This window comes from Colobus angolensis, unplaced genomic scaffold, assembly GCF_000951035.1.
Source record: "Colobus angolensis palliatus isolate OR3802 unplaced genomic scaffold, Cang.pa_1.0 Scaffold77, whole genome shotgun sequence".
NCBI classification, from domain to species: Eukaryota; Metazoa; Chordata; class Mammalia; order Primates; family Cercopithecidae; genus Colobus; species Colobus angolensis.
The window spans coordinates 2,854,350-2,866,027 of NW_012121487.1; the positions used below are offsets into that span (position 1 = coordinate 2,854,350).

Genomic DNA, 11,678 nt, shown 5'->3' on the forward strand with positions numbered 1-11,678 from the left:
AAAAAAAAAAAAAAAAAAACATTGAGAGAATAAACGCAGTCACAATGCCAGGCACGGTGGCTCACGCCTGTCATCCCAACACTTTGGGAGGCCGAGGCAAGAGGATCAGTTGAGCACAGGAGTTGAGACAGTGGGGCTCCATCTCTACAAAAATAAAAATTTTTAATTAGCTGGCTGGGCCGGGTGCAGTGGCTCATGCCTGTAACCCCAGCACCTTGGAAAGCCAAGACAGACAGATCACTTGAGGTCAGGAGTTCAAGACCAGCATGGCCAACATGGTGAAACCCCGCCTCTACAAAAAAAACAAACATTAGCTGGGCATGATGGCAGGCGCCTGTAATCCCAGCTACTAGGGATGCTGAAGCAGGAGAATTGCTTGAACCCAGGAGGTGGAGGTTGCAGTGAGCTGAGATCAAGCCATTGCATTCCAACAGCCTGGGCAACAAAGCGAGATCCTGTCTCAAAAAAAAAGAAAAAAAATATTAGCTGGCTGTGACAGCACGCGCTTACAGTCCCAGCTACTCAGGGCTGAGACAAAAAGATCACTTTAACCCAGGAGGTCAAGGCCACAGTGAGCTGTGATGGCACCACTACACCCCAGTCTGAGTGACAGAGTGAGACCCTGTCTTCAAAGAAAAAAAACAAACGGCAGTTATAAAATGTACACACATGATTCCATTCAAATAAAAGACAAAAAGACAAAACAACTGGCCTGTAATCCCAGCACTTTGTGCAGCCAAGGTGGTTGGATCACCTGAAGTCAGGAGTTCGAGACCAGCCTGGCCAACATAGCAAAACCATGTCTCTACCAAAAACACAAAAATTAGCCGGGTGTAATGGCAGGTGCCTGTAATCCCAGCCACTCTGGAGGCTGAGGCAGGAGAATCGTTTGAACCCAGGAGGCAACAGTTGCAGTGAGCCGAGATCACGCCCCTGTACTCCAGCGAAGAACGAAACTCCGTCTCAAAAGGAAAAAAAAAAAAAAAAATTGAACCAATATATGCTACTAGGCATCAGGATAGTGGTTAACCTATGGGTAGAGAGTAATTGAAAGGGAAGACAAGATGGACTTCTGGGTACTGATAACATTCTGTATCTTGATCTGGGTCCTGCTTACAAGGGTGTATTAAATTGGTGAAAATATAGTGAATTCAGGATATCTTAGGATATGTGCAGTTTTCTACATATTATACTTCAATAAAGATGTTTCATTTAATTAAAAAGAAGAAAGCCTACCCATTGGAATGAAGAGTCCACCATCTTCTATCTCTTCCTCAGGTTGGTGAAACAGAGTCCTGAGTGGCTTTTCTTGAGGAGAGGCACAAACATCTGGCTGGGTTGATTTCCTGGGCTGGCTTACTGGTTTTGCAGATTGGCTGCCTGATGGCAGTGAAGGTATCTCCCCTTCAGAATGCATTTGAGGTTTCCCTGAAGAATCACAAATATTGCTCCACACTTTGACCATTCTGAATCATACTCTGTTGTAAAATTCAGCGTCTTATTATAGTCTTTCTAGGTAGACAACTTCATGAGTTAAGCATATACTATACAGGCATTTTCCTTTCTTAAATCAAAGCTCAGATCCAATTTACTCATCTGTAAAGTCAGGGAAATAAACTAGGTAATTGCTAAGGCCTTTTTGTTTCTAACATGCTTTCAGTTTTGCATTTTTTCCTACGAAAAATCAGACTCATAATTATAGAGGAAATCCCTGATGACATTTTATATAGATGACCATTAAAACTACATTTCATCAGATATAATTATAAAATGCCCTGACTTTGTAAATCAATTTGACAGAGCAGAAGAGTAATTGTCACCATAAAATTGTAAATATATGCTTCTACAGTCCATTAGACAACTTTCTCACCTCAACACTTCATAAACACTCCCTTTGTCGGGGAAGTAGGTGAGGATAGCATTAAAAAGACAAAGAAAAAAGGGGTGATGGTGCATGCTTATAGTCCTAGTTATTTGGGGAGCTGAGCTGGGAGGATGGCTTGAGGCCAGGATTTTGAGGTTACAGGGAGATATGACTGCACCACTGCACTCCAGACTGGGCAATGCAGCAAGACCCTGTCGTGCAAAAAAAAAAAAAAAGCCAGGTGCTTATAGTCATTACATGGCTCATGACTATAATCCCAGCACTTTGGGAGGCCGAGGCAGGAGCATCACTGGAACCCAGGAGTTTGAGACCAGTCTGAGCAACATATCGAGGCTTTGTCTCTACTAAAAATAAAAATTTTTAAAAATTAGGCTAGGCCAGGTGGCTCACACCTGTAATCCCATTACTTTGGGAAGCCAAGGCAGGAAGATTGCTTGGGCCAGGATCCAGGAGTTTGGGACCAGCCTGGGCAACATAAGGAGACACCTTGTCTCTACAAAAGTGAGGGGCTCTAAAATTAGCTGGGTGTGGTGATACACACCTGTGGTCCCAGCTACTTAGGAGGGTGTGGTGGGAGAATCACTTGGGCCCTGGAGTTCAAGGCTGCAGTGAGCTGTGATCATGCCATTGCACTCCAGCCTGGGTGTCAGACCAGCCTGGTGTCATACTGTCTCTCTCTCTCTCTCTCTCACACACACACACACACACACACACAAATATTCATGTAGTATTAAAAGTAGGCTGGGCACAGTGGCTCACATCTGTAATCTCAGCACTTTGGGAGGCTGAGGTAGGCAGATCACTTGAGGTCAGGAGTTGGAGACCAGCCTGGCCAACATGATGAAACCTTGGCTGTAAAAAAAAAACACAAAAATAAGCTAGGCATGGTGGCAGGCACCTGTAATCCCAGTTACTTGGGAGGCTAAGGCAGGAGAATCGCTTGAACCTGGGAGGCAGAGGTTGCAGTGAGCCAAGACAGGGCCGCTTCACTCCAGCCTGGGCAACAGAGTGAAACTCCATCTCAAACAAAACAAACAAACAAAAAAAGAATGCTGGGCACAATGGCTCATGCCTGTAATCCCAGCACTTTGGGAGGCTGAGATGGGTGGATCACTTGAGGACAGGAGTTCGAGACCAGCTTGGCCAACATGGCAAAACCCCATCTCTACTAAAAATACAAAAAATTAGCCAGGCATGGTGGCGGGCACCTGTAATCCCAGCTACTTGGGAGGCTGAGGTAGGAGACCATGTTGAACCCAGGAGGTGGAGGTTGCAGTGTGCCGAGATTGAGCCATTAAACTCCAGCCTGGGTGACAGAGCGAGACTCTGTATCAAAAAAAAAAAAAAAGTAAAAAGTAAACATCAGAAATCAGGCTATCAAGGAAATAGCTTGCATATATACAGAATATCCCTGGACTATACACAAAAAAATTGTTTAAAAGTTACCTGGGAAGAGGACTTGGGGAGCAAGAGTACAGAGTGAAAGGACGCCTAAATTTTCACTGTGTACTTGTTCTAGTTCCAAATTTTTTCCCTAGTTTGTGTACTACTTAGTTGAACATTTTCTTTCAAAACACACAGTCTTTATACTTGGGTCTCACTCTGTCGCCTAGCCTGGAGTGCAGTGGCATTGTTATAGCTTACTTCCATCACACCGTCCAGCTAAATCTTCTGTTTTAATGGTGTTTATTCTAATAGAATTTTACTTGTTCTTCTGAATTTGACTTACATACCCTAATTTCCACTTATGCTTCTTCTTTCTTTGCCTCCTGAGTAGCATGATTTTAGCTTATAATTAGCTGATTTGTACTGTTCTCAGCTAATTTTGATGTTATGATCGGCCAGCTGTGGTGGTTCACACCTGTAATCCCAGCACTTTGGGAGGCTAAGGTGGGCGAATTGCCTGAGCTCAGGAGTTTGAGACCACGCTGGGTAACATGGTGAAACCTCGTCTCTACTAAAATACAAAAAATTAGCCAGGCGTAGTGGCGGGTGCCTGTAATCCCAGCTATTCAGGAGGCACAAGAATCACCTGAACCCAGGAGGCAGAGGTTGCAGTGAGCTGAGGTCACACCACTACATTCCAGCCTGGGCGACAGAGTGAGGCACTGTCTCCAAAAAATAAACAAATAAATATAAATTAAAAAAAAATAATTTTGATGTTATCAACACAGAGTTCTTAGGTTGGCAGTAAATAAGTTACAGATATGCTCTGAATAAGGTTTTGCTTTCTCTATTTCTCTTACCCTGCTCAGCTTCTCTTTCTGAGGTCTTTTAGCATCCAGAATATCTATAAAGGAAGGTGGGGTCCTAAAGGGCTCAGGGAAGGGGAATTAAATTGAAAAGCATTGTGGAGTCAGAGAGAAAAAAAGGTTGTAGAAAAAAGGAACATTTCCTCTATGTAGAGTATGAAAAATGATTTTGTGGTGCAGCTGATAATGTGTTTGCAGGGACAGTTTTTTTTTTTTTTCTAGACAGAGTCTCGCTCTGTGGGTCAGGCTGAAGTACAGTGGCACGATCTTGGGTCACTGCAACCTCCACCTCCCAGGCTCAAGCAATTCTCCTGCCTCAGCCTCCCAAGTAGCTGGGATTACAGGCGTATGTCACCACGCCTGGCTAATTTTTGTATTTTTAGTAGAGACAGGGTTCTACCATGTTAGCCAGGCTGGTCTCAAACTCCTGACCTCAAGTAATCCACCCCACTAGGCCTCCCAAAGTGGTGGGATTATAGGCATGAGCCAACGCACCCAGTCCTGCAGGGACAGTTTAAAAAGTAGTTCCAATTTTTTTCTTGTATTTTTTTTTTTTTCTTGAGACAGAGTTCCACTCTTGTTGCCCAAGCTGGAGTGCAATGGCACGATCTTGGCTCACTGCAACCTCCGCCTCCCGGATTCAAGAGATTCTTCTGGCTCAGCCTTCTGAGTAGCTGGGATTACAGGGATGTACCACCACACCCAGCTAATTTTGTATTTTTAGTAGAGATGGGGTTTCTCTATGTTGGTCAGGCTGGTCTCGAACTCCTGACCTCAGGTGATCCGCCCACCTCCGCCTCCCAAAGTGCTGGGATTACAAGCACGAGCCACTGCGCTTGGTCAAGTAGTTCCAATTCTTTGTTGTTGCTGAGACAGGGTCTTGCTCTGTCCCCTAGGCTGGAGTGCAGTTGTGTGATCTCAGCTCACTCCGGCCTCAACCTCCTGGGTTCAAGTGATCCTTCCGCCTCAGCCTCCCAAGTAGCTAAGACTACAGGTTCCTGCCACCATGCCCAGCTAATTTTATTTTATTTCATTTTTTTTTTTTAGAGATGGGGTCTCACTATGTTGCCACGTCTGGTATTGTACTCCTGCCCTTAAGCAATCCTCCCACCTCAGCCTCCCAATGTACAGGGATAGGTGTGAGCCACCATGCCTGACCCCAAATATTTTTTAAGTAGTAAAAACGTCAGTAGAAGAGGCTCTGCCTACCAAAGTGAACCTCTGTGTTTTGAGGGGCAATACTTGCTTAGATTTTAAAGTTCTTGTATGCTTGTTTAAAAAGTCATTTATGGGCTGGGCATGGTGGCTCACGGCTGTAATCCCAGCACTTTGGGAGGTTGAGGTGCACAGGTCACTTGAGCTCAGGAGTTTGACACCAGCCTGGCTAATGTGGTGAAACACTGTCTTGACAAAAAATACAAAAATCAGCCAGGCATGGAAGTGCGCACCTGTAGTCCTGGCTACTTGGGAGGCTGAGGTGGGAGAGTCACTTGAGCCTGGGAGGTCAAGGCAACAGTAAGCCGCGATCACATCGCTGTACTCCAGCTTAGGTAACACTGCTGTACTCCAGCCTAGGTAACACAGCGGGACCCTGTCTAAAAAAAAAAGTCATTTGTGGCTTCATGCCTGTAATTCCAGCGTTTTGGGAGGCCAAGGCAGGAGGATTACTTGAAGTCAAGAGTTAGAGGTTGTAGTGAGCCATTACTGTACTACTGCACTCTAGCCTGGGCTACACAGTAAGACTCTGTATCTCTAAAAATAAATAAATAAATAAATAAAAAGTCATTTCTAGCTAAGCCCAGTGGCTCACACCTGTAATCCCAGCACTTTAGGAGGCTGAGGCAGCAGGATCACTTAAGGCCAGGAATTCTAGGTTGCAGTGAATTATGAGACCTCACCTGTTAAACAAACAAACAAAAAACATTTCCATGCTGGGCAACTTATAGAGACCTTGTGTCTGCCAAAAGTCAAAAAAAAAAAAAAAAAGCAGCAGCTGGGTGTGGTCGTGCAGGTTTGCAGTCCCAGCTTTTTTTAGCTGGATGGTGTGGCTCCTGCCTACAGTCCCAGTGACTTGGTAGGATCATTTCAGCCCAGGAGTTAGAAGCTGCAGTGAGCTATGATTGTACCACTGGACTATAGCCTGGATGACAGAGTGAGACTTCATCTCTTTAAAAAAAAAAAAAAAAGTTTAAACACTAACACCTGCAGTCAAGAAACATGATTTAGGCTGGGCAATGCAAACCCAGAAGGCAGAGCTTGCAGTGAGCCGACATCGTGCCACTGCACTCCAGCCTGTAATCCCAACACTTTGGAAGGCCGAGGTGGGTGGATCACTTGAGATCAGGAGTTCAAGACGAGTCTGGCCAACATGGCAAAACCCTGTCTCTACTAAAAATACAAAAATTAGCCAGGTGCAGTGGCACGTGCCTGTAATCCCAGCTACTCGGGAGGCTGAGTCAACTTATCTGACAGCTCACCTGAGCTGAGGTGGTGAAGGTTGCAGTGAGCTAAGATCATGCCACTACACTCCAACCTGGGCAACACAGTGAGACTCCTTCTCAAAAAAAAAAAAAAGAAAGAAAAGAAAAGAAAAAAGAAACATGATTTAACAATGTATCGCCAGGCGCAGTGGCTCACACCATAATCCCAGCACTTTCAGAGGCCTAGACAGGTGGATCACAAGGTCAGGAGTTCGAGACCAGCCCGACCAACATAGGGAAACCCCATCTCTACTGAAAATACAAAAATTAGCCAGGTGTGGTGGCAGGAGCCTGTAATCCCAGCTACTTGGGAGGCTGAGGCAGGAGAAATGCCTGAACCCAGGAAGCAGAGGTTGCAGTGAACCGAGATCACGCCACTGCACTCCAGCCTGGGTGACACAGCAAGACTCCGTCTCAAAAAACAAACAAACAACAACAAAAAAAGGTATCAATTGTAACAAAATATCAATACTTCAAAATAATCCAACTATCTTATCTATGCAGTATTTTCATTTTTTTCTACAGTGTATATGATGCTGCTGCATTCATAATGACAAAACTAAAATGTTATTTAAAATAAAGTAAAACAACAAAAAGAACTTGTACTAAACAGCAGGGTTACAGGTGATTTTTATTTTCTCCTTTGAAGTTTTCAATATTTTCCAAAGTAGATATATATGAACTGTCAATCTTTCTTTCTTCCTCTCTGTTTTGTGTTACAAAAAATAAAAAAGTTACTTAAAGAAAAATTCTGGAGAGACTCTCACAGTGTACTTTTATTGCTATTACTTGTATATACAACTAATCAAAGTGCAAAGTAGTAGAATCAATTTTTAATTCTCCAGATTAATGAAGGGGAGTGATATCACAGATAATACTAAACAATAAATGTTTATCTAAATCTGGATATCTGTAAACTGATTTTAAATATCTCTTAATTACACTTATCAATAACTGAGTGACTATGAACCCATAGTTATTTATCCATTCCTTCTCTAGCATTTTAATCTTATAATTTCTCCCAGTTCCTTCTGACAACTTATCTTGAAAAAATATTCAATAATCTTGCTGCCTTCTCTAGCTATTTATCATTGCCCATTCCTCCACCACAAAAAAAGGAACGAAGGCTGGGTACGGTGGCTCACGCCTGTAATCCCAGCACTTTAGGAGGCCGAGGAGGACAGATCACGAGGTCAGGAGATGGAGACCATCCTGGCTAACACGTTAAAACCCTTTCTCCACTAAAAATACAAAAAATTAGCTGGGTGTGGTGGCAGGCGCCTGTAGTCCCAGCTACTCAGGAGGCTGAGGCAGGAGAATCGCTTGAAACCGGGCGGCAGAGCTTACAGTGAGCTGAGACTGTGCCACTGCACTCCAGCCTGGGCAACAGAGAAAGACTCCATCTCAAAAAGAAAAAAAAAAGTTTTCTGTAGAGATGGAACCTAGCTATGTTGCCCAGGCTGTTCTTGAACTCCTGGCCACAAGATCCCCACATCTTGGCCTTCCAAAGTGTTGGGATTACAGGTGTGAGCCACTGTTCCTAGCCCCATTCCTTCCTCTTTAAATCCTTCATATAATGTCCTTTCCTCAACAAACTCCTGAATCTACTCTCCAAGATCATCAATCTTCAAATGTAACCTTTTTCTCAGGCATTATCCTTATCCCTCCTTTGCTACTAAATTTTAAAGTACCTTGTTCTTAAAGCACTCCTTCCTCTTTTCACTTTTACTACTACTTCTCCAGTTGTTCCTTCTCTGTTATTTATCTTCTTCCTCAATGCAAGGTTTTCTTTAATCCACTGTTCTTCCCCCTCCATGTCTGTTTCCATGGAGAAGAACCATGACTAACACTGTGAACATTTCTAGTCCTTGCCTCTTACTAAATTTCAGTCTCAGAGTTCTATTTTTGCTTGCTGGCCCTATTGTCACCTCACATTCCATTTGAGGTAGGAGATCAGCAGGACTTGTTTTCCAAGCACTGTTCAAAAGACCCCGCTGAACAAAACAAGAGCTGATCAAAAAACTGGCCAAAACCAGCTAAAAGCAAGATGGTGATGAAAGCCATCTCTGGTTGTCCTCCTTACATCTGCATGCTAAAAGAACCTCCCACCAGCACCATGACAGTTTACAAATGCCATGCCAACCCCCAGATGTTACCTTATATGGTTTAAAAGGGGAGGGACTCTCAGTTCCAGGAACTCCTCACCCCTTTTCCAGAAAATCCAGTAACAATCCGCCCCTTATTTAGCATATAATCAAAGTATAGCCATATATATATGGCTATATAGATCTCATGCCTTTGGGGGGTCACTGTTGGCCACCCCCAGATGCTCTGGGATTTTCGGTATTTGGTATGGGGACTCTCATGGGCTGATGCCCGGATACTCTGGGTATTTTGACATTTGGCACCGTTACATATTTTTTCCTTGTTGTCTTTGTATATATACAGCTAGCCAGCAATCCACAGGGCTGCTGCTGCTGCTGCTGCTACTTCTCTTTCTTATGGAGCAGCCATTTCCCTTCCTCTGTTTCTCTAATAAACTTACTTTCAATTCACTCTGTTGGCTCAGTCATGATTCCTTCCAGTGCAAAGCCAAGAACCCTCCTGGGCTGAGCCCCAATTTGGGGTTGACCTGCATCATTCTTTGGTGACTATGAAGGCACCAATAATAAGCCAAAGGGAACTGAGGGAGACCTTTAGCCAGACCCTAAATTAAAACTGATTGGGTTGAGCACTGTGGCTCACGCCTGTAATCCTAGCACTTTGGGAGGCCAAGACAGGTGGATTGCCTGAGCTCAGGAGTTCGATACTAGCCTGGGCAACACGGCAAAACCCTGGCTCTACTAAAAATACAAAAAATTAGCCAGCCATGGTGATGCACGCCTGTAATCCCAGGTACTTGGGAAGCTGAGGCACAAGAATTGCTTGAACCCAAAGACTGACTGGCACCATTTGGCCTCCACGAAAACGTGAGTGTCCCCTTTGTTCCCCCTCAATGTGTGTTTTGTTTTGGGGGGTTTTTTTGAGACGGCATCTTGCTCTGCCGCCCAGGGTGGAGTGCTATGGCACGATCTCAGTTCACTGCAACCTCTGCCTCCCGGGTTCAAGCGATTCTACTGCTTCAGCCTCCCGAGTAGCTGGGATGACAGGTGTCTGCCACCATGCCTGGCTAATTTCTCTATTTTTAGTAGACAAATTGGCCAGGTGGGTCTTGAACTCCTGACCTCGTGATCCACCCGCCTCAGCATCCCAAAGTGCTGGGATTACAGGTGTGAGCCACCACGCCTGGCCGATGTGGTGTTCTTAATGACAGCAGTTTTTTTTTTTTTCTTTGAGAAGGAGTCTCGCTCTGCCACCCAGGCTGGAGTGCAGTGGGGCGATCTCGGCTCACTGCAAGCTCCGCCTCCCGGGTTCACGCCATTCTCCTGCCTCAGCCTCTCAAGTAGCTGGGACTACAGGTGCCCGCCACCACGCCCAGCTAATTTTTTTGTATTTTTAGTAGGGACCGGGTTTCACCGTGTTAGCCAGGATGGTCTCAATCTGACCTTGTGATCCGCCCGCCTCGGCCTCCCAAAGAGCTGGGATTACAGGCGTGAGCCACCACGCCTGGCCAATGTGGTGTTAACTGATTTACTTTCTCTTTCACTCTCTTCTCTCTCCCTGTACCTTTTCAAATCAATCAGGAAATGGGAATGGTGTCTCTAGGTTGTCAGGCAGTTCGTTGTCCCCCATCATCTGGGTGCCCCAGACAGAAGCACACCTGGGCATCTAAGTCCTTTGTAATACTTTGTCACCTTCTCTCTTGGACCTTTCTCTTTAGCTTCTAATGACCTGTCATTTTACTTTTCTGCTCTTAGTGCCTAAATGCATGCGTATGTTTATCCTGTTGTCATGTTTGTAGTCTCTGTTTTGGCAACTTGCATAGTTGCTTCTATTCCATGTAAGGCAGGCTTTTGTTATTTTGAGAGGTATTCCTTTGTGCTGACTCTGGGATGTCAGAGTCACACTGTTCTGTGGCCCCATCTGTGTTAGGTCTCATGTCTTTGAGCCTCACTGTTGGCCACCCCCAGATGCTCCCAGGTTTTCAGCATCTGGTATGGGGACCCTCACTGGCCAATGTCTAGATACTCCAGGTTTTTCAGCATTTGGTGCCGTTTCATTTTTTCCTTACTCTCTTAGTCACTGCACCCACTTCAGCAACTTCTTCTAGTCCCTCCTAAAATCATAAATTTTCTTTTCTGCAACAGGTCTCTTCCTGTCTGTTTTTCTTTCTGCTCAAAATGAGGGTCCCAAATGAGCTACCCTGTTCAAGCCCATTTTTTTGGAGGCCCTGACCCTCTGACCTGATGATGACTCCCTGCAATACAGAAAAGCAGCCGCCTGGACACTTTTTTTGGTGTCTCCACTGATGGGTGAGTTCTCCACTGTCTCAGGGACTCCAAGGACATCCCCTGAACAACAACTCCTCTCTTTCCCAATTCACATTTGCTGTTACAGGAGCCTGTTTTTCCTAGCTTCCTTTCCCTTTCCACCTCTTCTGTCTTCTTTTATTATACTTCTACTGGTCATGTCTCTCTAGGATTGTGGGTTAGAGTCCCACCCTGGGACGGTCCCAAGGTCTTGGGTCCAAGATCTCTGATCTTGAAGTTGTCATAGTAAGGTGCCCCTTCATCCGTCAATGAGTATTCTGGCTTGCTCTCTCTCTTTCTCTCTCTCCCACCAGAGAAACAAAGGGAAAGGTACCCTCATCCCCCACTCTGCTTCCTTTCCCTCTTTCTCTTTCCTGCCCTTTTTAATCATCTCCTCCTCCTCTGAAGCTGAAGGGAAAAAAAAGCATAAAAGAGGTTTTTAAAATAAAATGTTATGAAAACTACCTTACCCAAATTCTAGTCTACAGTTTCCTTGGATTACCTATTAGAAAAAACAAAGTTTAGCCATGTGAACAGGTTTCAAAATTGTCAGAAATAATTTAAATCCAGCTATCTTTAATAAAGTCCAAATGCTTTTCACATGAGTCCTTTGGTAAATAAAACTTGTTTTCAAATTTTTTTTTTTTTTTTG

General features: G+C 44.6%; 1 protein-coding gene across 1 annotated transcript in view; it reads right to left on the reverse strand.

Annotated features, from left to right (window-relative positions):
- Window positions 1-11,678, reverse strand: part of GON4L (gon-4-like (C. elegans)) — a 292,893-nt gene that overhangs the window by 254,816 nt on the left and 26,399 nt on the right. The window contains exon 3 of the mRNA XM_011928504.1: window positions 1,237-1,428. Within this exon, the coding sequence (XP_011783894.1) occupies window positions 1,237-1,428 (192 nt within the window). The remainder of the gene's footprint in view (window positions 1-1,236; window positions 1,429-11,678) is intronic.